At 44.4% G+C, this 27,889-nt stretch overlaps 1 protein-coding gene across 3 annotated transcripts in view; it reads left to right on the top strand.

The window, feature by feature from the left end:
- Nucleotides 1–27,494, top strand: part of CRIM1 (cysteine rich transmembrane BMP regulator 1) — a 209,347-nt gene extending 181,853 nt beyond the window's left edge. Inside the window, exons 13-16 of one of the 3 annotated variants that reach the window (XM_005212577.5) lie at nt 12,970–13,164; nt 20,850–20,969; nt 23,431–23,618; nt 24,933–27,492. In XM_005212577.5, coding sequence (XP_005212634.2) covers nt 12,970–13,164; nt 20,850–20,969; nt 23,431–23,618; nt 24,933–25,109 — 680 coding nt within the window. In that variant the 3' untranslated portion in view covers nt 25,110–27,492. Of the gene's footprint in view, nt 1–12,969; nt 13,165–20,849; nt 20,970–23,430; nt 23,619–24,932 lie in introns of all 3 variants that reach the window. The other 2 variants (NM_001205298.2, XM_010809917.4) reach the window with 2 other exon arrangements.
- The last annotated feature ends 395 nt before the right edge of the window (nt 27,495–27,889 follow it).

Raw genomic sequence — 27,889 nt, forward strand, 5'->3', positions numbered from 1 at the left:
TTGCATTGAGAGGCTAGTCCATGTGAGGCGTCCGTGGACTTGCTGTACAGGATCCGCTGTGATTACTGGAAGCAAAAGATGTTGTGTTTACTATCGGGAGGCACCCAAGTGCTTCCTGCATGTTCTTCAGAGCTCTAGCTCCCTGGGGCCCCTGCTCTGCAACCCCGGTGGTCACAGACAGTGCCGAGTGATGTGAGCAAAAGGAAAGCGGGATGCTTTTCTGTGTATTGTTTGGAGGGTGTAAGACGGGTAACATTCGGTTGTCATGCACTATACTAACTTTGGAACTGGTCTAAAGTTGTCGTGATAAAAATAAACAGGGTTTGATTTCAGTTTGTTTAGATCGTGCCCTCCACCCTAGGAAGCATCTCATCTTGCTTATCCCATAGGCAGCTTTCCCCTCTCACTTCTGTATCCTTTCCAGGCCCCTGGCTGTGTAAATAGAAATTCAAGTTGTTCTGGTTAACTTGGGGGAAACTTCTGAGTGGCATGTCTTTATCTCATCTTCGGCTCTGTGTTCTTATTTTAAAGATGTCTGTTGCACGGAAGGGAGACTGGCACTGGTCTTTGCAGAATATTAGTAGGTGCCTTTTGCCTCTGATTTCTGCCCAGGGGCCAGCCCTGATTGTGCAGCCTCTAATGAGGGGTGAGGACCCCCTTTAACAGGATTATATTTCAGTGACAAAATGCAATCAGACCTGAAGTCAGTCTGCAGACTGACCAAGCTCGGGCTCTAATGGGATGAAGCACCTTCTGTAAGTACAGAAACTCTGGTGCAGAAACTGGCCACCCTGCGAAGCCCACTGGCTTCTGCTTCAGAGTTTTTTTAATCTAGAGAAGAGTCAATCTTTATATTCTTTAAAGTTCGAAATGGAATGTTTCCTTGAACTTCTATCCAAGAAGTGTTCAATCAACCCATAACATGCTTATACAAGGATGAATAAGTTCTATCGCTGAGAAAGTCCCTCCTCTTTGCATGCAGCAGGAATCAGAGATCGCTGCGTTTATCAGTTTGGTAGGAACTCAGGAAAATTTATAATTTCTCTGTTAACTTAGAACCCTATGTCAGCACCTATTCTTTCCAATATGTTGAAGAAACCTGAAAGCCTCTTTTGGCCTTTATAAAGAGACCTGGACTCTCATCCCAAGAAATAAAATAAAAGCAGAAAATGGGCCTTTCAGGAAAAGTCCTAAAACCAGGAGCAGATCTGTCTTTCCAGCAGTGAAGACATTATAGAGATCGGGACCTTTAAGTACAAGCCACCATTCTCCTTGCCATAACCTTTCTCTGCCCCCCATCCTCCACCAAAAAAAAAAAAAAAAAAAAACCCACCAAAAAACACAGTATATAGAGGTAAGAGTCAGCCTACATGGCAGTGCTGTGACCAGTTGTCTCAGTTTTTTCTTTCTATGTAAGTGAATTAAGAGCAAGTATTTTGTTAGAAGCTAAAAGTTACAAGCTAAAGTACTCAGTTTTTTAGATTAATCAGTAAGTTTTATTTTTGTATTTTTAGCCAAAAGCCTTATCACTTGCTGATGGAGTAACTGTGTTAGATCTCTGCCTCACTGAAATCGTCTAGGCTGCTTGCACCTGCTTTCAGTAAGACTTGATTGAGTTCCGCTTCTGTGCTCCTTGTCAGTCTTTGGAGCTCCAGCAGACCAGCATGCTCAAAACCAGTCTTCATCTTCTGTGCCTACAGATCTCTCCACTCCTTAGTGACCTGCTCATTTTGCTCAGGTTCCTTTTTCGTTATGATTTCTGTTTATCTCCACTTTATGTAAAAGAAAAAAAAAGCTAGTTTCTCCAACAGGAGGCACCTGCATTACACTGATTCTCCATCATAGAGTGTGCCCAGCTTGGGATATAAAAATGCAGAGTATATCACAGGGCAGGGATCACAGTGTCCTGTCAGCTAAGGGAGAGTGAAATGTAAGGTCATAGTAGGTTCTCGGCGCTTTGTAAAAGTTAGCCAGCAGTTTCCACCTCCTCTGTGCTCCCCTAACTCAGCCATGTCAGTGGAAATGCTTGCCGACTTTTCCACTCTCACTTCTCGTCTTACATGACCCACAGTGTAACCGGTACCTTTCTCCACCTACCTAAATGATTGCACTAAAGTTTTCTTTAAATTCCTCGAACCTTAATCTTAAGAAATCAGTTTGAAGTGTATTATTATTAGCAGGGCCTGGAGTTGGCACAGTTTTCTCCAAGTCATTTGGCACATGTGTTTGGACCTGAAATCACGTAAAGCTGCTAAGATCCCTGGGATCCAGGAATCTCCCGGAGGGCAGAAACGCCCCGCCCCCGCCTCCCGGCCGTGTGCGCTGCGTCCCCGTCCCCGGTGTCTAGCATGGCGCCCTCCACAGTGAGGTGTGGGGAACACGGGCACCCAGTGCTCCGCTGGGCTGGATGCTTCTGATGGGACTTCTTGCTCCAGAAGCAAGAGCTGCATTTAGCTTCTTGGCCACGAGGATCCCAGAGTAAATTACTTTTCAGGTCTCTAAATAGTACGCTGGAGATTTGAAAGAACTGATGCCATTTCTAAAGCTGCCCAACTTCCTCCCAGGAAGTTACTCCCACACTGAGACTCTGACTTCATGACCTACCACAACCAGATTTAGAACCTGAACCACCTATGTAGGGAAGTTATCTCCTGGCAGAAATGGAAAAGTCCAACTGTCATACAGTTTCTAGCAGATTTTACTTTTTATAACCTTTGCCAGAGGAAAGGCAGTAGGGAGTCTGAAACTCCTTTCTTTTCACCATGGTCAGATTCAGAGCAGCACCTGATGCTGCGCCAGTGGCTCCTGAGAGACTAAATTGGACTTTTAGAGAGGAGGAAAAGGACCCAATTTTAGTATCTAGGTTTCTCCCCAGCTGTTAATTAGCTTTATGGTGTAATTAGTAAAATAGCTCAAGAGGAGAAGCAAAATCCAACTTTTAATGGCCTGGGAAGCCTTTTTTCTTATCTTAAAAAGAAGTGAAACAGCAAGGTTCAGGCGGTGGGAGCGGTCGGTTCAAAAGGAGTTCACATTTCAAAATCTTATCACTTCTTCCTCCTCTCTTTTCATATAACCAGAATCAAGAAAAAGGGGGAAAAAAGAAAAACCACACCGAATTTTCCAAACTCTATCACTGAAAGAGATCACATATCTTTTATTGTAGTCAGAATGCAAGATAATGTTGCTTCTGTTTGAATCCAAAAATATAAGATGTATGTCTGATCGTGCCGTAAGTTAAACACCCACCCTGCGACTCACAGTGCTGATACTGATGCAGAATTAGCCTCCATCCTCTAGCAGGGAGGGACCTTTCTTTCTGATAGAGGCTAAAAGTCATTTCAAACCAATCTAGTGGATAAGGCAGAGGCCAGACAGACCTAAGGAACCAAATACCAAAGCTGACCTCAACCAAGGAGTGGCCATAAAATAGTAACAGTCTTCCTTGCTTGTTTCAAAATTTGACTCTGGATGTCCTTGCAGAAGAAAAATTCCAAAGCCATATGGAGCGAGGGCAGTACTGCTGGAGTATGTTTGTAGCTTTTGACAATGACTGTTTTAGAAGGGCATCACGTTTGTTTGAGTATATAGCTCCTAATGTGTTTGTTTTAAAAATAAGCCTTATTATACTAGTGTCATACTTCACGCTTTCCTTGGAACATTCTTCTCTAATCCTCTTCCTTGAGAGAGAGAGGAGTGTTAAATAGGAACTATCCTGAAAAGAACCACGAGTCCTCAGTAGCCACTGTATCTCCAATCTTGTCAGGACTGTGCCGATGTCTGATACAGTCGGTTGAAGGGTAATCTGCCTTTGAAGGCAAAGACATATGTACATGCTCAGTCAACTCTTTGTGACCCCATGGACTGTAGCCCTCCAGGCTCCTTTGTCCATGGGATTTTCCAGACAAGAATGCTGGAAGAGGTTGCCATTTCCAGTATTTCCTCCTCCAGGGGAGTTTCCCAATCTAGGTATCGAACCTATGTCTCCTGCATTGCAGGCGAATTCTTTACCTGCTGAGCCATCAGGGAAGTTATAAAGACCTCCAGCCTCATCAGATGTTGGGGCAAGAAGCATGTGCCCATTCTCCAGAGTCATGAGCAGTAGCCACTTTTATTTGTGTGGCCCAGATCCCTGCCCAGGAACATGCCCCCCCTGAGGGTTATCCCACTGGGGACACGGCAGGCAGACGGTATGCAGCTATGGAGGTGTGTGTGGTTCCCCTTCTGGCCCTGCCACTTCCTAGTCATGCATCCTGCACAAGTTACTTATTTTTTCTGTGCCTCGGTTTTCTGTGGAATTCCAACATACCCTGTTCCGTTGGGTTGTGGAAAGCATGTGAAATTGACTCGTAAAAAATGCTCCATTAGGGAATTCCCTGGTGGTCCAGTGGTTAGGACTCTGTACTCTCGCTGCCAAGGGCCTGGGTTCAGTTCCTGGCGAATTAGGGAACTAGGATCCCCACAAGCCTTGCAGCACAGCCAAACAAACAAAAAGCTTGGTTAGCGCCATGCCCAGGACAGAGTAGGCGGTCATTGAGTGGAGGTTATGATTATTGTTAGGTATGGAAGAATAAGCCTAATGTGACTGTCAGCATAAGCAGCTATTTGGAGTCATGAATACAACAGAATGAACTGGCACAACCCACTCGATAACCAGATATAAACCATTCGATGCGTTTAGTTGGATAGGTCCCATGTCTCTATTTCTATGTCCCTCTTCAGTCTTAAAACTTAAAATGCTTTGATGTGGACTTTCAATTAGGCTGTGTTGTTTTCCCCCAAAAACTACAATGACTTGATTATTTATAACCTCAAATCGGGTAAATTAGCCACCATATCTCCCTGTAAATCACGTCGTTTCTAAAATTTTTTTGACAGAGCTTTTCTCAAATTGACCCAAAGGTGCCGTGGGAGGACGTGATCCATCCAAGAAAAGAAGTGAGCATGTGAGAAATAGGGGCATTTGCAGCAACATGGATGGATCTAGAGATTCTCATACTAAATGAAGTCAGATGGAAAAAGACAAGTTTATGATATTACTTCTTTGTAGTATCTAAACTCTGACACAAACGAACCTGTCTATGACACAGAAACAGGCTCACGGACGTAGAGATCAGACCTGTGGTTCCCAAGAGGGCAGGGGCTGGGGGGGTGGGGTGTGGGGGGGTGTTGGACTAGAATTTGCAGTTGGTAGATGCAGACTATTACATTTAGAATGGATAAACAACAAGCTCCTACTGTGTAACACAGGGAATTAAATCCAATCTCCTGGGATAAATCATAATGGAAAAAACTATTTTTTAAAATGAATGTATGTATATGTAAAACTTCGTCACTTTGCTGTACGGCTGAGATTGACACAACATTATAAATCAGCTATACTTCAATTAAAAAAAAAAGAAATAGCACCGGGATCCATCAGTGACACTGAAATTCACAACATATTTTCAGGCCTCTGTTTAGATCATTGGCTTTTCAGATGAAATTTGGTCTAAAGAAAAGATGTTTCTATAAAGCCTCATTAACCAAAATCTAATTAACTAAAATCTAAGCTAGTCTAATCTGGGCCACATAGCAGCCACCCTGGAAAAAATTAGTCAAGGCTTTTTTCAAAAACAGGAGTCCTCATTTATTTCACATGAAAATTCCACAGAGTGGTGACCAACCCACATCCTAAGTGTAGCTTTGTTTTAAAGTATATTTGAAGAAACAAACAGTACTGTTAGGAAATATATTGATTTTGTACTTGAACTGATCAGATTTGAGGATATCACAGAAAACCACCCGCTGCAAGCATCAGGGGGAACTTTTTTCTTTTGAAAAAAGAAAACGGGGCTTGTCCTGGACTGAAGTCTGCATCCTCAAGCCGGCCGGCCCTGATGTAAACTGTCCACTGCTAACCATGGCTCACCCCGGGTCAGCACGTTGGATTCAGCTTGACCTCCACCTGAAAAAGCTGGAAAGCCCAAAAGCCGTCCACTGTTCAGAGAGGCCCAGGCATAGTCAAGACTGCAGGAAGAGGACTCTGTGTGTTCCTGGGAGGGTAAGAGAGGGAGCTGTTAGGTAGGGCTCCCAGGCGGCTCAATGGTAAAGAACCTGCATGCCAATGCAGGAGACCCAGGAGACGTGGGTTCAACCCCTGGGTTGGGAAGATCCCCTGGAGGAGGAAATGGCAACCCACGCCAGCCTTCTTGCCTGCAAAATCTCATGATCAGAGGAGCCTAGTGGCTACAGTCCATGGCGTCACAGAGTCGGACACGACTGAACATGCATGTAGGCAGGGCAGGGAAAGAGGTTTGCTTTGCAGTCAGATGGAGGCAGGAGTAGATTCAGGCTCCACTGCCTGCCGCTTGATTACATTAGATTCCTTCCTGTTGCTGAACCTTAGGGGCTCTTGAGTACGGTGCCTGGGTACCACAGATGCTCAACAGTTCTCTTCTTCAGTGCTTGGCCCTAAATCCTCCTTTCAAAACCCTCTGTCTTATCTCTGCCATTTGCATCCTCGGACTTGCAGTCTGTAAGGAGATCAGCTGTGAGAGTGCTGGGCATATGGATCTTAGATCTTGCTGTGTGGCCCAGCTGAGTTCTGCACACAAGCCCGAACACTGGTTTTAGACTTCTGGGCAAGCCTTGAGACATCTCGTTCCTGCAATCAGGTTCCTCTAAAAGATCTTTTTTGGATCCATGTGTGCGTGCTCAGTCGCTCCGTTGTGTCCTACTCTCTGATTCCCTGGACTCACCCGACAGCTTCTCTGTCCATGGAATTTTCCAGGCAAAAGTACTGGAGTGGGTTGCCATTTCCTTCTCTAGGGGATCTTCCCAACCCAGGGATCGAACCAGGGTCTCCTGCATTGGCAGGTGGATTCTTTACCACTACACCATCTGGGAAGCCCCAGTGAGAGATGCATTCTCAGCTCCTGCTTTCCACCAGCAGTTGACTGGCATCTGCCCACTCCTCGCCTACACCCATTGTTTGAACCTAATAAGAGAGCTTCCTGACCTCAAGTCAAAGTTAATTCTGTTGAAAATGAACTGAAGTTGAAGGTGAGATGTTTCCAAGACAATGTGCTGAGAACTTGAATGGAATAGAGATAAATTGGTAGAAGCAACTGGATATTGGGTCCATGGTAGTCAGCCCCCTCCCTGGAGGGGAAGAGCTTCATTATGACCCCTGAAACTCTTGGGGCTCCACCATCCTGACTCTGCCTTAGCACCTGTGCATAGAGCCTGCTGCAGCTTCAGCGTGTTGGGTCCCAATCAATGGCTTTCACTGTTTCGTTGTCGTCATATTGCTGCTGTGAACTCTTCATCTTCCTTGAATTTAGAAAAAGACTTATTTTTGTAACAAAATCAAATGAGAAAGTTTAGTTTCATCTAATATGTAGTCAAAATTCTTCATTCATTCAACCCATTGCCTTCCAAAACAGCCAGAGTAGTTTCTCTGCTTTTATCATTTTATGAATACTCCTTGGGACAGTGATATCATACAGTAAGTTACTGATTGAGTAGTTACAGAGACACCAAGTTATGCTGCAGCTGAGCATTTGATCTCTGGCATGTCTTCCATGGTTTCATTTCTTTTCTTGCAGTCCATTGAAATTCCTCAGAGTGGGTCAGCAGCCTTCAGAAAGCACCACACATGTGACCATATTCTTTAGAAGCAGGCTTAGACTAAGCTCTTTCCTTCAGTGTGTGTGTGTGTGTGTGTGTGTGTGTGTGTGTGTGTCGGGGTGGGAGAGGCGGTGTTGGGGATGAGGGGGCAGGTGGGTAATGCATGGACATGTCTGTTTGAGATAGTTTAATATTTTTGCCTTTATCAAGAGTAACTCATAATCATTGCAGGAAAAAAAAAAAAAGAAAAATTCATCCTTGGTTCTAACGGTTACTTACTGTTAACATTTTTCTTTCTTTCTAGGCAATTCTATATTTTTCTTTTTGTGATTGAGCTTATACTACACATGATGCACTTTAATAGCTGCACAGTATTCTTTCATATCTGGTTGTACCATGAGTCATTTCAGTAGTCCCAGGTTGTTGGACACAGGTTTTTTTTTCACCCCTAATTTCTTGCTATTATAAATAATATTGTGATGGACGTCTATGTAAACAACCCATTTGAGGTCTTTTCTGATTATTTCTTTGGGACAGCTGACTGAAAATAGAATTATTTGATCAAGGACGTTTAAGGTTTGCAAAGATACATGAGGGGTACTGCCAGCTTTGCCTGTTACCCCACATCTTCACCACCGGGGACTAAAACGTGCCCCCTTTTACTTCAGGTCAGGCAGTCGCTCAGTCATGTCTGACTCTTTGCGACCCCATGGACTGCAACACGCCAGGCTTCCCTGTCCATTACCAACTCCAGGAGTTTGTTCAAACTTATGTCCATCGAGTCAGTGATGCCATCCAACCATCTCATCCTCTGTGGTCACCTTCTCCTCCTGCCTTCAGTCTTTCCCAGCATCAGGGTCTTTTCTAATGAGCCAGCCCTTTGCATCAGGTGGCCAAAATATTGGGACTTCAGCTTCAGCATTAGTCCTTCCAATGACTATTCAGGACTGATTTCCTTTAGGATGGACTGGTTGGATCTCCTTGCAGTCCAAGGGACTCTCAAGAGTCTTCTCCAACACCACAGTTCACAAGCATCAATTCTTTGGTGCTCAGGTTTCTTCACTGTCCAACTCTCACATCCATACATGACCACTGGAAAAACCATAGCCTTGACCTTTGTCGGCACCACTTTTACTTGTTGAGCCCCAAATCAGTTCTGCCCTAGAGGCAGCTTCATGGTTGCATTCATACAGAAAAGCAGAGAGTTTGAAGGTTAACCGCTGCACTGCTGATTGACCCACAGGAATATCTGGTTTGATAAGGCTTGACGAGGTCCTTGACAGGCTCACAAGCTGTTTATTTCTTAAAGCAGGAAAGTGACTCATACATTGGAATTACTTCTGCATCACTTCCCATTCAGGAAACAGAGTCATCCTTCATGCCTCTGTCCCCCCACCATCCATATCCTGACCACTGTTTCTTAGAAATCTCTCTAAACCTCATTTTGCCTCTCACCATCTCTGTATCCGCATTACCATCTCTGTCTCCACATCACTCCAGGCCCGTAGAACATCCCTGTCAACAGTGTTCCCATCTTCCTAATCCCATTTAGGCTTCCGTACTGTCATATTCCTGGAGAAGGCAATGGCACCCCACTCCAGTACTCTTGCCTGGCAAATCCCATGGGCAGAGGAGCCTGTGGGCTGTAGTTCATGGGGTCTCAAAGAGTCGGACACGACTAAGCGACTTCACTTTCACGTTTCACTTTCATGCATTGGAGAAGGAAATGGCAACCCACTCCAGTGTTCTTGCCTGGAGAATCTCAGGGATGGCGGAGCCTGGTGGGCTGCCATCTATGGGGTCGCGCAGAGTCGGACACGACTGAAGCGACTTAGCAGCAGCAGCAACTGTCATATTCTAGGGTTCTCTTCTTGAAGACAAAACTGATTGAGGCCCCTCCCCTGCAATGCAGGAAGGATCTAAATCTGTCATCGTTCTTCATGGCCCTTTACAATCTGACCCCCGCTTCATCTGCAGCCGTCCTGCCTGCAGCCCTGACACCTTTCACTGTCCTTCTAGTGGGGCAGGCTCTTGGGCACACCACTGTCTGCTTTCAGTACCTTTCCTTCCAGCTTCTTCATCTTCTGCTCATCTCTCAAATAAAACTAAAACATCAAATCCTGGGCAAAGCCTCTCCCAGTTCTCCCAGCAGAGTTAGTTGCTCTGCCCCCTGAGTTGTGTTCTCCAGCTCCGCGTTGAATTCATGAAACAGTGGCTGCTGCGTGGTACCTGGTGAGGAGTCCCAGTCACCATAGCCTTTCTCCCCCACTTTTGCTCAGTCCTCTGGCTCAGGGTCCAGGTCCTGTCTTTTTTCCCATTGATGATATATGTTTGTAGAATAAACGAATGAATGTCTTTATAATGTTTACACAATTACTATTTTAATATCTTAGTATTATAGATAATTTTAACCTGACTTGTATTAGCGTTAATTAGTTAAATGTCTTAAGATGTGATGGGTGTTTTTGCCTCAATCTTAAGAAAATACAGACCAGTGCTTGGCCTTGAGATGAACTTCTTTTATTAAAATGACTCCTCATCCTTTCTGTGGCTCTTTCTCATTGTCTTCTGCCTCTTCTCTAAGAAAAGAACTAGCAAAACACCTCTAGGAGGAGAAACACAAAGTAGATAAAGTGATGGATGAGATGAGGTGAGCATTGTAACCTTCTCCTCGAAGGTTCTTGCACCGTAATGCATTACTCAAATTTTATGCAGTGATATTGGTCCATCATGTGAGCTGTTGCAAGGTGTATGGAAAATGTAATCAGTAATATTGCTTTATGAAGGAATGCTTCCTTTCATAAAGAATCCTCTGCATAATAGACTCTATAGATTTGATGGCGAATTTAATGTCCTCAATCAGGTGTTGGCTCGAGGTCAGTGTATTACTTGGATTAAGCTCATTAAGTGATTCTGCTCAGCCATTCGCTGTGTACATTTTGGGTATCTTAATAAAATCACCTCCTCTAAGGATTTCAGATTAGTGAAAACTTCTGCGATGAGTTTGATATGAAAGCCTCCAAATGAATTTTTAAGCTTAGTGGTCCATGGACCAGAGCCCTTTCTATGGAATATTCCCAGATACAGTGAAATACATTTTTAAAGAGATATTGAAAAAGAATTTCTGCTTACAACTAGAACTTTTATTTTTCACACAATAGCAGGATACAAAATCAAGTTCCCACAGACTGTGAACTAGAGATACTGGAACATATCCAGGGATTAAAACAACGGTACAAAAAATTCATGGTCTAAAGATACTGAAATCATACAGAGTCTCTTCTCTTATTGCTGTGGAATTTTTACAACTAGAACTTAACTGTCTCCCTTACTGAACCTCAGGCAACAATAATGACAGAAATAGTGAAAAAGCATTGGGAAGCAGAGAGATCATGCATTTAAATACTTGACAGACTCATTTCCACGATTACTTATAACACTCCATTATTGACCGAAACTTCTGTCTTTGGCAACACAAAATATTAGAGTCATGAGACATTATTGGTGCCATCCATCAGGGGCATATGCTTGAGGGATTGGTAAGAAGAGGGTATGGATTCCAAAGACATAGTTCTGCCTGTAATCCTTCTCTGGAAGAGCTCCATGGGAAGCTTCCTGCTGGCTGTTCACAGAGCGATTCCAGCCTCCCGGGAACACTTGACTGCAGAGGGTGTGGGCCTGGTACCCTGCACAGAAATGTCCCTCCTTGCCCTCAGGCATTGTGAGTTCTGTCCTTTGTGCCTGGGCAGCAAACACCGCTCTGGCCAGACCTTCCTACATGCCTTCCAGGGAGAAAGTGAGCTCCCCACCCCACTTGTTTCCTAAGGAACTTTCCTTCCAGATGCTTTTATAGTTTTTCATTAACTAGTGACCAGTGGTGATGGGCTTCCCAGGTGGCACTAGTGGTAAAGAACCTGCCTGCCAGTGCAGGGATGTAAGAGACATAGGTTTGATCCCTGGGTCAGGAAGATGCCCTGGAGGAGGATATGGTAGCCCACTCCAGTATTCTTGCCTGGAGAAGCCCATGGACTGAGGAGCGTGGAGGACTACAGTCCATAGCGTCACAGAATCGGGCATGGCTGAAGCGACCTAGCATGCATGCAGTGATGAGTGGAGCTACCAGTAGAAGCTGAGCATAGAATTTCCCCAGGTTAGTATAAGTCGTCCCATTATCAGCCTGGCCAGTGACAGGGAGGGGCTGCCCCACCCCATCCTGTGTCTCTCCATTGATTGACCCCATCTCTGCTTTGCTGGTCATTGGGCCCCACTCTGAGTTCTGGAGGGAATGTGACCACTAGAAATAAGTTCAGATAAACCAGGAGAAGGTGTTGAATCAAAGAGAAAGGAACTTTCAAGGAAAAGGTTGGGAGAAGGAGGATACAAGGACAGCCGGGAAGGACAGAGGAAAAAGCAGAATGTGTTACACTGTAAATTCTTACATCACCCTGGTGGCTTAGATGGTCAAGAATCCACCTGCAGTGCAGGAGACCTGGATTCAGTCCCTGGGTTGGGAAGATCCTCTGGAGAAAGGCATGGCAACCCACTCCAGTATTATTGCCTGGAGAATCCCCGTGGACAGAGGAGCCTGGTGGGCTACAGTCCATAGGGTTGCAAAGAGTTGGACATGACTGAGCCAATTTTGTGTAAATTCTTATATACAAAAACTGACTCTTAAAAAATGTATTGTTTTCACAAACCATGCTTTGCTGGAAATAATAGATTGAAATAAGGTTGTTTTTGAAGTAGGAATGTCCTGGTTGATGAGAGGGAAATGCATCCAGCATTCCTGTAAAATGAAGGAAATGGTTATCTCAGTCCGAGTTCCCTGCGGGAGAGCGCAGGAAACCTGCCGGCTCCCTGGGAGAGGCCATCGTCATTCCTTCCCCTCGCCTGCATCATCTCATTACAGAGAGTAACTAGAGATGGAAGTTGTTTCTATAAGGATACTCAGCTGGACTTTTTAATCTCTTTCCACCTGGAACAAAACCTCTGAACACGTCTCCTTATCTATTTGTGTTTTAGTTTTTTCACGTGGCATGTCCAGCCATACAGTGATTGAGTTTGTATGTTTTGCGATGGCAGTCCAGTGACTCTTGGCCAGTGAGCACGTTTCCTGGCTGGTTGCTGTAATTACCACCCTGCGTCAGCCTGGATGGCCCTTGAGCAGGTTTGGGCCACAAGATGAGTGTTCCAACGAGTCTGCTGAACCAGGGGACTGGGGAAGCGGAGCTTTCACCCAGCGCTGGGCCTCCCAGAGCGTGCCGTGATTGCGTGGTGCTATCCCCTTTACGTCTCAACTATGTTGAAAAGTTGTGCTTGTCACATGGAGTGACTCCACCGTGTGTCCTCTTTTTTCCCTAGAGGACACAATCCCAAAGAAGGTGGTGTGCCACTTCAGCGGGAAGGCCTATGCTGACGAGGAGCGCTGGGACATTGACAGCTGCACGCACTGCTACTGCCTGCAGGGCCAGACCCTCTGCTCCACCGTCAGCTGCCCGCCGCTGCCCTGCATCGAGCCCATCAACATGGAAGGCAGCTGCTGCCCCATGTGTCCAGGTATCTTAAGCTGCCACCCTGCCACTTTTCATCCTGTGATGTTGATTTTAAGAGTAAACTAGAGCAGACTGAGAGCCTCCTGGACCCAACGCTATGAAACTAATTCCTTTGGCCCAGAGAGAGACATAGAGGGTAGCTTGAGAGACTGTGACCTCCATGTGAGCCCCTGATTTTGGTTCCATGCCGGAATTGCTCTGGTTCTTCTGATTGGCGTTCTCTAAAATGTCAGTGGCAGGCCTGATGGTTATACCCTCGTGCATATTAATGACATCTGCCGTATCCGAGCAGCACAGTTTGAGGGCAGTGTTGGCTGAGCCTAGTGACAAAGGTCCATGATCAGACACAGTAGGGGATACACTTGACAGCTCTTCTAAGGTGACTGTCTACCAAAACCAAAATGGAAGAGCTGCATTTAAAGAGTACGATCCTGGCCCAGTCTCTTTAGTGCATCCGTTCTGGCAGTCCCAGGCTGTCTGCCCTGAACTTTCCATCTCTTCCCACCGAGGACAGGAACCACAGGGCACACCCCCAGCTGGCTGTCGCACACAGATCACTTGTCTACATCTGTTTCCACATCCCACCGTTCACATCAGCCCAGTAATCCGCCTCCCAGTTTAAACCTAAGCCCCCCTCAGCTGCCCAGATCCTCCCCCAGGCCTTCTGGATTGCCTGCCCGTGTCTCCTGCCAAAACAGCTCCTTTGTTTTCTGCCCCTCTTCCCAGCAACGCAGGGCCTGAGCCCTTGTCAAGACAGTCTCTGGGCAGTGTTTCAGATCGAAAGCCCTGGACACACAGACCACGCAGGCAGTCCAGACCACACAGACCGAAGAGAGGGTTCACTCTAGGAGCCCAGGGAGCTCCTTAGCGAGGCGAGAGCCCTTGCATCTTCACCCCGATTCTGTGTTTCCTTGTAGTACTGCATTAGAGACTCTGGCTCCATGCAGCACAGTGGGCTAGAGGTCACGGCAGCTTAGAAGGGCATCAGTGCCGCGCACTTGTGAAATGGGACAGTCAGTTAAATCTCGAGGGTTTCATTGAGCTCAGCACAGGTTTGCCTTTTGTTTAGGTGCTGTGTAAGCAAGACAATTCTAAAAATGTCCATTTATCCCCTAAAAAGAAGGGGATACTTAAAAAGGGTCAGGAGACTGAGCCCTTTTCAGATCCCTCCGTTGGGTGCTTTTCATGGTTTAGTCCCCTTGGCCTTGTTTATGATGTAGACCAATGGTCAGAAGGTCGCTTCCATGTTGTATCGATAGATGTGCACATTGGAGAAACAGAATCTGCAAGTGTTTTGCATGAGAAGTATGAGGAGAAATGTATTTCCCATCCAAGTTGCTTTATCTAATACGTTTCACCTGATTCCCGAGTTTCATACCAGTTTTCCTAGTAATATGCTTTTAATGATCTAAATGGTAAAACTTGATCTTACTTATTGAACCAAGATTCATTTCATGCCTGCTCAAGTAAGCACTGCTTGAGGCCTGGGGAAGACAAACAGTGAATCCAACAAGTCCCCATCCATACAGAACTGAGGTTTTCTTAGGGAGACACAGGCAGCAAACAGGGAACAGACACATGATGAGGCCACGGGCCGCAGAGCGACTTGCAGCCAGCCCGGTGTGGGCCGGGGTCTGGGCAGAAGGGGCGGGGTGTTTGGATGATCCAGAAACCCCCACAGATTAGAGGACATTTATAAGGGAACCAGAAGGATGGCAGGAATCATGGGTTAGGGGAGAACCTCTGCACATAAGCAGGATGAGAGCCCGGTGGGTGGGAATATGCCATGGATGCTCGGAGAGAGACAGGGAGGCTGTTTGGGTGGGACCCCTTGAGCAGGGAGGGTAACCAGAAGCAAGCAGAGAAGTAACCATGCACCAAAATATGAGATCTCATGAGCGATTTTAGAATTTTATTGAGGTAAGATAGAAACTCTGGAGGGTTTTGAGTGGAGCAGTGATGGAATGTTTCTTGCAGAAGTGGAAGCCGAGACCAGGGAGTAGATGTGAGGTGGGAGAAGTGGCTGGGTTCTGATTCTAGTAAAAGATTCCATAGGATTTGAACACGATGTGAGGAGTAAGAAGAAGAGGAGAGACACCATGAACAACTGTAATGTTTTTGACTAAAACATGGAGTTGCAGCTCTGGTGTAAAATCAGTTTTATTTGGGCATTTTTTTAGTTTGAAATCTCCATTGGACACCTGAGTGGAGGCAGTGAATAGACAGTGAATATCTAGAGCTCAGGAGAGAGACAGGAAATGTTTCTATAAACTTGAACATTGTCATAGATGGGAGGTTTTTAACCCTTGAGACTGGACGAGGTCACCCAAGAAGTGAATGGAGATAGAGAAGAAAAGGGAGTCTGGAACTGAGCCCAAGAACCCTCCACTTTTGGGATCTGGGCAGGTCAGGGATAGAAAACAGAAAAGGAGCCCCTGCCCCCTGGGGAGACACCAAGAGCTGTGACCTGGGAGCCACCTGGAGAAAGGGTGGGGGAGTGGGGTGGGTGACATCAGGTGAGAAGTCGGGACTGACCATCGTGCATTTAGCGTCACCCAAGTCATGGCTCAGACGGTAAAGCGTCTGTCTACAATGCGGGAGACCAGGGTTCAAGCCCTGGGTTGGGAAGATCCCCTGGAGAAGGAAATGGCAGTCCACTCCAATACTATTGCCTGGAAAATCCCATGGACAGAGGAGCCTGGTAGGCTAGTCTGTGGGGTCGCAAAGAGTCAGACATGACTGAGCGACTTCACTTTCCCTTTTTAAGTCATTTTGACGAGCCATTTCCCTACAGTGGTGGCAACAAAGTCTGCTTAGATGGTTTCAGAAAGAAGGGGTGGGTGGTGAATTGGAGACAACATCTCCATGATGCTGTCTGTAGCATGACACATCTCAGCTACAGACCACGGTGCTCAATTCACAGACAGGCTTTTCCTGTGGAGTAGAGGGGTCTGTCCGGGTGGCTTTCACTTGAAGAAGGACTGAGCTGGGCCTTGAAGGACAGGCGGGCTCTCTTCATTGGAGTGAAAGAGTCACCTGACCAAAGACCCTGAGACGGAGGCCAGATGCCCCTGGAATAGGGAATTCTAGTAGCAGGAGGTAAGGACAGAGAAGACAGCTTTGGTCAAGATGTTTAGGGCTTCAATATTCAAACATAGAGGTAGATTTTGTCCTTTATCCTTCTCGGGAGGCTCCTTTTTAAACAGATGAGACACAAGATCATGGAGGTGCTCTGGGGAGCCTCACAGCATCTGCAGGAGGGGCTGAAGCCGGGAGAGACCCCGGGCCAGGACAGCTGTGACCTGCCTTATAGACGCCCCGGGTGTGTGATGGGAGGACCCGAGTTCAGGTGACGGTGGCAGAAATAGAGGTAGGTCCAGTCTGCTCGACTGCGAGTGTGATAGAAGAGGGAATGCAGGTTTCACTGGCATCTGTTCACAACTGGAGGTTTCTCCAGGGACTTCTCTGTCAGAGTGCACTGTTGGATTGGAACTTAATTTCCGTTAACTCCCCTTTCTGCTTCTGATGTATTATTGATGACTCATTTTTCCATTTTATCTGCACACATTTTGTAGTCAGTTGAGCTCTGCCGCTTCACGTTTGACTAAGTGTGGCCTGCCAGGAAGCCTGGGCTCCTGTCCCAATTTCTCGTGGTCTCTCTGTGAAGTTTCAGGTGGCTGCTTCTCCCCCAGATGGTTCAGGCTACTTGGCTTTGCCCCCTGCACACATCAGCTGACATTCTGAACAGCCCTGCCCTTACCAAGCATTTCTTCCTTTTGCCACCTCTGGACATGAGTAAAAGACTTGTGAACTGGTTTGCTGGTCCCATTTTATAGAAAACTGAAGGTCAGAAAAGTTAAGCGAATGACCCAAAGCCATGCAGCTCGTTAGCAGACCTGGGAGTCCTGGACCTGGGTTAACCTGGAGTTCCATCCCCACAAAAGTGGTGTCCTCACCTTGCAAGTCCCAAGCACCCTGCCCCATATTCCAGAAACAGACATTTTAAGGAAGGTAAATCTTACAATGGGCCAGGTCGGTGCATCTGAATTTAAAATATGTCGCCACTAAGTTGTCTCAGGTTCCTCTGAAGTTCAGAGCAAACTGGACCCCAGTTGTAATTCTTAATTGTGACTGAGTGCCGTGATCTGGGCCTCTGGCCAGGGGAAGGTGTGTGTCACTCCTCTGTCATCGACAAGGCCAGCAGCTTTGTAAAGGGCTCTTGCAGTAAATGTCAGAAGGGTTCTGTTTGAGAGTTGGGGTTGTTGCAGTTTCTGGCCGTGGCAGGCCCCGGTCTCAGCATAGAAACACAGCAGCACCCACACTTCTTTTTGTTTCTCCAAGCATTTTTTTTGGAAAGATTTATCCTTTTTGGCAAAAATGCTCAGAGGTGGCTTCCCTCTTAAATTCACATTAAAGGAAATGACCCTCTCCCCTTAGACCCAAGAGCTCTGAACTGAGCTTTGAATATTTGGTGATAGAGGAGGTGGTATGGGTGGATTTTAATCAGAGCTGAACTGAGTTTAGCAGAGCAGGTTGATCCAGAGGACAGGCTGTGAGCTGCCCAGTGGGGAGATGGAACTCATCACGGGAGGCCCATGAGGGCAGAATTGGTCTTGATCATGACTGTGTGCCCCAGACTTAGCCCAGTGCCTGCCACGTAGGAAGTTTTGATGAAATGTTGGTTGACCACAGAGTAAAACAGTCCTCCTCCATCCTGGGCAGATCCTTCCAACATTCCCAGCCATCGCAAGGTAGAGCCTTTCTAAGCACCTGGTGGAAGAGAACGCACACTGTCAAGCCTGTGTGGTGTGGAAGGTTTCACTGAAATCTACCTCCAGGCAGGAAGGAGGCACAGGAATTTCAAAGTTGCTTCTCTCTGCTGCTGTCACCCAGGAAGGCTCTGAGCTGACCCCAGCCCTGGGGGACTCTGCAGAAGTCTTTGCTACTTCAGTTCAGTCGCTCAGTCGTGTCCGACTCTTTGCGACCCCATGAATCGCAGCACACCAGGCCTCCCTGTCCATCACCAACTCCCGGAGTTCACTCAGACTCACGTCCATCGAGTCAGTGATGCCATCCAGCCATCTCATCCTCTGTCGTCCCCTTCTCCTCCTGCCCCCAATCCCTCCCAGCATCAGAGTCTTTTCAATGAGTCAACTCTTTGCATGAGGTGGCCAAAGTAATGCAGTTTTGGCTTTAGCATCATTCTTTCCAAAGAAATCCCAGGGCTGATCTCCTCCAGAATGGACTGGTTGGATCCCCTTACAGTCCATGGGACTCTCAAGAGTCTTCTCCAACACCACAGTTCAAAAGCATCCTTCTTCAGCGCTCAGCCGTCTTCACAGTCCAACTCTCACATCCATACATGACCACAGGAAAAACCATAGCCTTGACTAGATGGACCTTTGTTGGCAAAGTAGTGTCTCTGCTTTTGAATATGCTGTCTAGGTTGGTCATAACTTTTCTTCTAAGGATTAAGCGTCTTTTAATTTCATGGCTGCAGTTACCATCTGCAGCGATTTTGGAGCCCAGAAAAATAAAGTCTGACACTAGCTGCTGTCATTCACAGGTTTTCCGCGTGGGTCTCATGATAGCCCTTTCTCCTGAGGCAGCCCCTGGGGTGATAAGGCAGCTCAAGGCTGTGTGTTGGACCAGGCAGGGCAGGGGCTCAAGACACCATAGCAAAGATGTCATGTAAATGTCAAGGGGCTTTCTTCCCAAATTCCTCCAGGAAATTCATATCGTATTTCAAGATGTCTCAGTGGGCAAGCTAAACACCATCCCCACATACAGCCTAGAACCACCAAATCAGGTCTAGCCCGGACCTACCAAATCAGGACCTGTGAGCAGGTTTTATAAGGCCTCGGGTGACTCAGATATGATAGAAAAGTTTGGAATCACTAGTTGATACTCAGGCCCGTGCTTCTGTAAATGAAAATGTTTTCAGTAAACTCTCTTTTTTATTTCAGTGAGTTGTTGAACCTTTCAAAACTCTTAAGAGTGAGTAGTTCTTGTCATGTCTGAGTACATGCATGCTAAGTTGCTTCAATCGTATCTGACACTTTGTGAGCCCATAGACTGTAGCCTGCCATGCTCCTCTGTCCAGGGGATTTTTTAGGCAAGAACAGTGGAGTGAGTTGCTGTGCCCTCCTCCAGGGGATCTTCCCAACCCAGGGATCAAACCCATTGCTCCTGTGGCTCCTGCATTGCCTGCAGACTCTTTACCACTGAGCTACTGGAGGAGGTCTTGAAATTTAACTAAGAAAGTTAAAGCCAAAGTGACTTTATTCCTGGGGACAGTAGGAAGACCTGGGCTTTGGATTCACAGGACTGCATTTGAAGCCTGGCTGTGCCGTTCCTGGATGCATAACCTTGGGCTGTTAATGCACAGTGGAAGCTGAGTTCATACTCTCTTCTCTGTCACTTTTCACTTCTCTCAAATCTGTCTTTTTTAAGGTTCACTTCTTGAAAGACTAGTAACTTTGGGATAGCCATCGATCACTCTAAGCAGAAATATTCTAACTTATAAAAACATATTTCATGTATTTTGGTCTAAATAAGGCTGTTTATTGGGCTTCCCTGGCGGCTCAGATGGTAAAGAATCTGCCTGCAATGCCAGAGACCTGGGTTCAATCCCTGGGTCGGGAAGATCCCCTGGAGGAGAGCATGGCAACCTACTCCAGTATTCTTGCCTGGAGAATCCCATCGACAGAGGAGCCTGGCGGGCTACAGTCCATAGGTTCACAAAAACTCAGACACAAGACTGAGCAACTAAGCACAGCACAGCACAAGGCTGTTTTATTAGTATTGAGTATCGCCAGTGTTGGGTAACCTTATTATAAAAACCAGTTAATAATACAGCAGGACTTGGCCAAGAAGAGTGTTTGATGCAGATTTCTGTTGTCATATGTTGGAAAAAGAGGTTCTTAAGAATTATTTCTTTAAAAAGTTGGCTAATTATTGTTAGCCAGATGAAGTTAGGAATATATTCCTGATATTTGGGGTTAACAAATGTATCATTCTTCTCAGTTTTGTTTCATGTTGTAGTATCTTGTTGATCAAAGTGTCTGTATGATTGAGTTAGATAATATAAGCATATTTACTCAAGTTCAGTTTCCAGTCTACATGATTCCAGGAGTAACAGAGCAGACATGTAAGACTTAAATCAGGCAGCACCGTATGAGGTCTGCTGACGTCCATTCCTTTTGAGGGGAACAGAGTGAAGGGGAAATGAATAAAGAATGAAGGCGCTTTAACTTTTTCACTTCCTGTGACATATTTCGTATAAATGATTCAACACTCATGGATTAAAGAGCAACAGTTATTAAAGTATAATTTAGCTGATGGAAAGTAAAAGAAATCCTTTCATTTCAGCCAGTGCCCATCAGCTTGCACAAATCTGTAGTCAGCAGCATTTGTTAGGAAAAAGCAGAGCTTTTGAGTTTGGTGGAGGAGTAAACTTCTTCTCCCCCTTTTAAATGGCTGTAAGACATGTTTCCCACGCCTGCAAAGGCAGTGACTCTTGGGCATTAATGCTGCCAGTGCAGAAGCTGCATCTTCTGTGTCCCAGGACGTGTTGTATTGTGTTGTAGTGAACTGAATGCACCATCTATCTGGGTTGAGGAGACAGAAGTTAATAAGGCGCTCCCCTCTAATCATCTCTTACAAAAAAAAACCTTCCCTTCTTTTTAGAAATGTATGTCCCAGAACCAACCAATATACCCATTGAGAAGACAAATCATCGGGAGATTGACATGGAGGTCCCCCTGTGGCCCACACCCAGTGAAAACGACATTATCCATCTCCCCAGAGGTGAGTGCCAATGCCAGCGGATGTCAGAGTCTATTTCACTGCAGGTGCTCAGTTAATGCACAGTGGAAGCTGAGTTCGTACTCTCATCACGTTTCACTTCTCTCAAATCTGTCATGTGTATGATTTACTTTTTTTTTTTTAATTTTCAAAACTTCTTTTGAGTAACCTATTAAATCACATGTCCAAGTAATCTCAAACAACCAGTCCAGGAAAGACCTGCTTGGCTGTAACATATTTAACAGCCTGGGATGATGAAGTAAGTCTGCAGATAAAATGCCTCTTTTCCGGCCCCACATGCTCAGAGACTTAATGATAATGGAAAGAAGTATGTTCCAGGTCATAAAAGCTTGGTATCTGGAATTTCTAAGCCATCTCTCAAATGTATGTATGTGAATAAACTTTGTAAGCATAGTAGTAATAAATTATTCACCTGCCCCTGTGGACCCTGTATCAAGCATTTATGCATTAAGATTGCCCTCTGCCTCTGGGCAATTTTCACTCTGAGAGTTCAGTTTATTACTGATAATGTTGGTTTTCCCACTCATCAGGCTTTTCCAGGCTTCTTTTTTTCTTGCTCTGTGCTTTTAGTTGTGTGCAATAGAGATGTTATTCTGCCTCTCAGCAGCTAAGTGGCAAAGCACGGCCAAGTTCCTGTCAATCTTAACCTTCTATCTAGAAGTAGGTCTCTTGATCAAAATAGAGTAAGCTTGCTCTTAGCCATGACTGAGTACTGCCTCCTGTCTACTCCAAGGACATTTTCAAAATCATTGTTAAGACAGTTTTTGTTATTTCTTTTGGAAGAAATTAATTCATTGCTTGAGAGAGTAATGATCGCTTACTTTAGATGTTGTGTAAGTGTTATGCTTGGATCCAGCCAGATGACCAGAGCCAAATTCCTGGACCCATGTTTTGGCTCCTTATATAATTGCTGACTGAAAGGCGCTTTCCCATTATGTGTACAGTCAGTCAGTTAGTGCCTGCTCAGTGCCACATACTGCTCTGGGTGCTGAGTTTTGGCCACAAGAATAGCCCTTAATTATTATGTTGAGGACTCTGAGTTACATAGTGGTTGTGCTATAAGGACCCTTAGGAGAAATCCCATGTGTTGGTACCAAGGAAATCTATGCTTCTCCTAAGCAACTGCTTTGTTTTCATCTTAAAGATAGTGTGAATCTTATTGATGGTGCTTGTTTCCATTTTTGCTTTGGCTGCTAGAAAGCTTAAAGCTAAATTTTATGGCCTGCTTTTAGGCCGTAAAACAATTTAAAGACTAATTTTTTTTTTTTTTTTAACAGAGCTCAATTGAAACTTCATTTTTCTTTCCCCAAGCCTCAATTTACTTTATAATCTTCTTATATGTCATATACTCCTAAAAACACTTCCAATATCGTTTATATTGTGGGAAGCTAAAAGTTCATTCTTCATTATATATTTGCACCCTGAATTCATCAATAGATGTTTATCTTTTTTGCATTTTTTTCATGCTGATAAATACGTTTGCTTTTTTTCTACCTCCTATAAAGTATTACCATCTATGGTGGCTAAAATGACTAGGAAGGGTTTCTTCTTTCCATCCCCCCACAAACACACAGAAGTATACTAATAAAAATCTGAGTTTTAAATTAAAGACAGTATTAACATCACAAAACTGTGCCGCTTCATGAGCTGAGTCTTCAAAACAGTTCAAAATCAGGTCCTTTTGATTGTATGTGTTCCGCATCTTTCACTAACCTGATCCTGACTACAGTGGTTTACTTCAGACAAAATAAGGACATTTTCAGAGTGCTCCTGATTGCTGTATATTTACCTTTGTTAAGGAATGGTGATTTAAAAGAATGAAAAGACCCATCGTCTATGAGAGCAAAATTAAATGTCCCTTATAGAGGAAAATGATCTAACAGGCCCAATGAATTTTTATTGTTTATGAAAAGTAAGGCATTTTTGCTTAGAGCTCAGTAAACTGAAATATCAACCAACAGACCAAGCTTTTGATCCTGGCTTGGTTTTTACAAGTGCACTAATTAGTCTTACCTATTACACTAAGTAGAAGCATGTACTTTGTCCTCGCCTCCGGTTTACTAGTATAAATAAGCAGGGAGGAAAGTTGATGTTTCTGTTTCAGAATCTTAGAAGGACCATAAAGGTTAGCATTAATCAAAATATTTTAAAGTCATTTTTAAAGTCTACATAAGAACCTTTTCTTGACTAGCTAGAATCAGTATCATCCTGCCCAGTTATTAAACCTTCTCACCCTAATATTTCCTTTTTTATATCCATCCTAAGAGTTCTGCCCTTTCATAAGAGCTCTATGGATCCACATTAGACTTTAATCATGTTTTAGCCTTAAAGTACTGGGAAGCAATAAAACCAAGCCACTGATCTCTATTTGCAGTATAATTAAGATAATCCTTAAAAATTCTGGTTTAGGTAATACATGCATGTGATATCTTTTTTCTCCTAGACGTGGGTCACCCCCAGACAGATCACAGAGAGAATACCAGGCTGAACTCAGAAGAGTCTTCGGTGGACTCCATTGCCTCAGTTGTGGTTCCCATAATAATAGGCCTCTCTATCGTAATAGCATTCCTGTTCATCAATCAGAAGAAGCAGTGGGTACCACTGCTCTGCTGGTATCGAACACCAACTAAGGTATTGTCCTGACCAGTTTCAACCTCTTAAACAATCAAACTAGGAAAGCCTCCATGCTTGTGTTTTCTTAATTGCTGGATATCTGCTCTACCAGCCGAATTTTACTTTGCTCTTCATGGCCTCAAATGTACATCAGGCTGTAATGATCAGATATATAGTACTTGCCTGGGGCTAGATCAGTCACTGAATGAATTCTCCATCATCCATCGGTTGACGAATCCGACCTTTTTCACAAGTCCAATTTCCTGAATTTAAAGTTTTCAAATAGGAATCAATCCAGGGGTATTTGTTTAAGTCATTGTTGTTTATATTAGAGATTAAAACTTGATCACTTGGTATTTCTCAATCATCTATCAACATAGATGGTTGAGGGTAGAAGGTAACACTCAGAAGAGGGAAAGAGGAGAGCTGAAAGCTCATGAAGATGTACAGAAGTCCAAAGGACAGAGAAACATGTCAAAGGCAAGCAGAGAGGAGAAGGGCAGCAACAGACAGAGACATTGTGTGAAATAATACCAGACAGGGTGGAGAAAGAACATGTATTTGCTGTCAGTACAAAGGGCTTCAATCTGCCTGTTTTAAAAAGTAGGAAGTAATTCATTTACTCAAGAAAAAAAGTCATACAACCTTAAGAACTGAAAACAGCCATTTTATCATCCAGATAACCCTATCACAGAAAATTTATCAGATGGAATAGCCTGCCTCTGATTTTTTCCAACAAATACGCAAATTGCCGCTGGGTTGGGATACAGGGCTGTAGAGGACAGTCCCCACCTGCGTGTGGCTGGAGACAGAGGGACTGGCCCAAACCGGGATGCTCATTCTACAGCCTGAGTGATTCAAAATGGTCCATTTATCTTAACAGCTGCCTCCCTGGTACCTTCCATTCATCCTTCAACTCTCTTAAGGACTGATCTGTACTTCAAGGATTTGAAAATAATTATGTCACTTCAGTATTTTCTCAGTGCCTTTATCTCCTCCTTGACATAATTTATTGGCATTTTACCTTTAAACACAGTTTTTCAGTATCCCAGTATAGTTGGTAGGACTTCCCCAGCAGTTCAGTGGTTAAAGTTCTCTGTTTCCAGTACAGGAGGCACAGGTTCAATCCCTGATCAGGGAACTAAGATCCCGTGTGCCATGTGGCATGCCCCACCCCCCTCAAAAAGAACAGGCTGTTACCCCATGTAGTCCGCTCATCCATGTACTGTGATGCTGTTATCTCACTTGAATGAGGCCTAGATATCTGTTGATTCAAGATACCTAAAGCAGCTAATTCTTTATGGTTTTTTTCCCCCTCCTCCTATGAAATAGCCTTCTTCTTTAAATAATCAGCTGGTATCTGTGGACTGCAAGAAAGGAACCCGGGTCCAGGTGGACGGTTCCCAGAGAATGCTGAGAATCGCGGAACCAGACGCGAGATTCAGTGGCTTCTACAGCATGCAGAAACAGAACCACCTACAGGCAGACAATTTCTACCAAACAGTGTGAAGACAGGCGGCACCAACGAGGTTCTGAAAGACAGAAAAACGACTCAGTCTGCTTTTTAAAAAGTAAACTCGAATTCGTGCACTTGCTTAGTGGATTGTATTGGATTGTGACTTGATGTACAGCGCTGAGGACTTCCTGGGCTGGGCTCTGTCGGCGGCGGCATGCAGAGCAAGCATTCCCACTCCTCCTCAAGATCACTGACCAAGTGGTGTCTTAGAACCAAAGGTTTCAAAGTTGCTAAGATGTATTTGCTTGTAATATAGCTGTAGAGAAACTTGGGGGCGGGGACAGTGAGTTTGGCTGGGGAGAATGGGTGGGAGGGGGGCGGTGGTGGAAAGACACAGTTGGTCAGCTCGGCTCGGGGAGAAGTCCAGTCCAGTGGCCCAGAGGATATCCTTTCCTGTTGCTTGGAAGACTGCACTGGTTGCTGCAAAGCTCAGGCCTGAGCGAGCAGGAAAACAGGCCTTGCGATCCTTCTGCCTGTAACCACCTTAGACTACCAGACAAAAGCACCAGACCCTTTTGATAGCCATCCCAGGCCTCAGGCCACACGCTTCTTTTCTATACAGTCACAGCTGCAGTAGGCAGTGAGGAAGCAGGAGGCGTGGGGTAGCCACGTTTCTCTAAAGCGGGTGATTAAGGATCTACACAGTTATACTTTTTGCTGCTTTCTTTTTTCTTCCGAGCCAGTCAACCAGTTCCTAGCAGAGTCAGCAGATGATCAGGACCTGAGTCGTTTCTTGATGTGAGCACTGGAGCTTTTCTGCCGGCCACATGGCAGGAAGGAGGAGAGGGTGAGGTCACCAGGCGTTTCCAGGGCTACACTTCCTTGTTGTCGCTTTCTTCTGTTCTGTTGTTGGTTGTTCATAGTTTTCGTTGAAGCTCTAGCTTAAAAAGAAACTTTTTTTTAAAAAAAAAGACTGTTTGGGGATATTTTTTTTTCCTTCTTATATACTGAATCTACAAAATAGAAACTACTTCATTTTAATTGTATATTATTCAAGCACCTTGGTTGAAGCTCAAAAAAAAAAAATTATGCCTCTTTAAACTCTAGCAATTATAGGAATATTTATGTAACTCTTATGCTTCAGAAAAACAAAAGTATTTGTGTGCGTGTGTATATAATATATATATGCATATATATTTATACACATACAATTTTATGTTTTCCTGTTGAATGTATTTTTATGAGATTTTAACCAGAACAAAAACAAACAGGCATTCCATCACAAATTTTTGACTAACACAAAATCTCATTCTACCTGCAGTTTAGTTGGGAAGAGAAATGTGTGTGTGAGTGTGAGTGTATGTGTGTGTATGCACACGCCTTGAGCAGTCCGCCCCATACCTGCCATGGAGAAGGTATTCCTTTATTAAATTCTTCCTCATTTGGATTTGCTTTCGGTTTTCAATTCGCTCACTGGCCAGAGACATCGATGGCAGTTTTAGCTGCATCACTAATCAGCTCCTGGATTTCTTTGTCGTCTTTCAAACAACTGTTTGAAACAACTACTGGAATATTGTCCATAAGAAGCTGGAAGTTTGTTGTAGTTTGCCTCAGATATAACTGACTGTATACTATAGTGTTAAACTTTTCAAACAGCTCTTAGCACTTTTATACTAATTACCCATTTGTTGCATTGATTTTTTTTTTCTTTTAAAAATGCTTGTTGTGAAAGACACAGATACCCAGTATGCTTAATGTGAAAAGAAAACGTGTTCTGTTTTGTAAAGGAACTTTCAAGTATTGTTGTAAATACTTGGACAGAGGTTGCTGAACTTTAAAAAAAATTAATTTATTATTATAATGACCTAATTTATTAATCTGAAGATTAACCATTTCTTTTGTCTTAGAATATCAAAAAAAAAAGGAAAAGAAAAAGGTGTTCTAGCTGTTTGCATCAAAGAAAAAAAAAAAGATTTATTATCAAGGGGCAATATTTTTATCTATCTCCAAAATAAATTTGTTAATGATATGCTACCAAAATAGATTTACATCAGCCTGATTAGTATAAATTTTTGTTGACAATTAACCATTCCTGGCATAAAAAGTCTATCAAAAAATTGTAAATGCTTGCTTTTTGTTTTTTTCAATCATGGCCATATTATGAAAATACTAACAGGATATAGGACAAGGTGTAAATTTTTTTAATTATTATTTTAAAGATTTGATTTATCCTGAGTGCTGTATCTATTACTCTTTTACTTTGGTTCCTGTTGTGCTCTGTAAAAGAAAAATATAATTTCCTGAAGAATAAAATAGATATATGGCACTTGGAGTGCACTGCAGTTCTACAGTTTGTTTTCTTCAAAAAACAAGGCTGTAAGAGGATTACCTGCAACTTGATTCTTGGCAGCAAATAAACACTTTGAATCCAAATCACATGATGTCGCTTTCAGAAAGATTCTGTCTGAGATGTGAAAGATGACTCATCCTTTTATTTTAAGGTTGCCAGTTCCATGAATCTCCAGCATCACAAACAGCCCCATTGCTTTGCTCAGAAGGCAGGCCTTGCCCAAGAAATACTTGTGAGACAAAAAAGGGGCATCCCCGGACCCCAGTGCCCACCGCCAAGTGTACAGCCCAGGGAGGCTGCTGTGAGGGAAATTTAAAACCTACCTGTTGGCAGTCACCAATCAAATATGCCCGTCTCATCATTAGTATCATCCATCATGTGTAGGAAAAGAGCTGCAGTGGGAAACTCTAGGGTTTACTGCTGAGGAGTAATGAGGTTACCAAGCAAAATCAGGGAACCCTCATTAAAAAGGGACTTTGAGTT

Source organism: Bos taurus, chromosome 11 (genome assembly GCF_002263795.3).
Source record: "Bos taurus isolate L1 Dominette 01449 registration number 42190680 breed Hereford chromosome 11, ARS-UCD2.0, whole genome shotgun sequence".
Classification (NCBI taxonomy): domain Eukaryota; kingdom Metazoa; phylum Chordata; class Mammalia; order Artiodactyla; family Bovidae; genus Bos; species Bos taurus.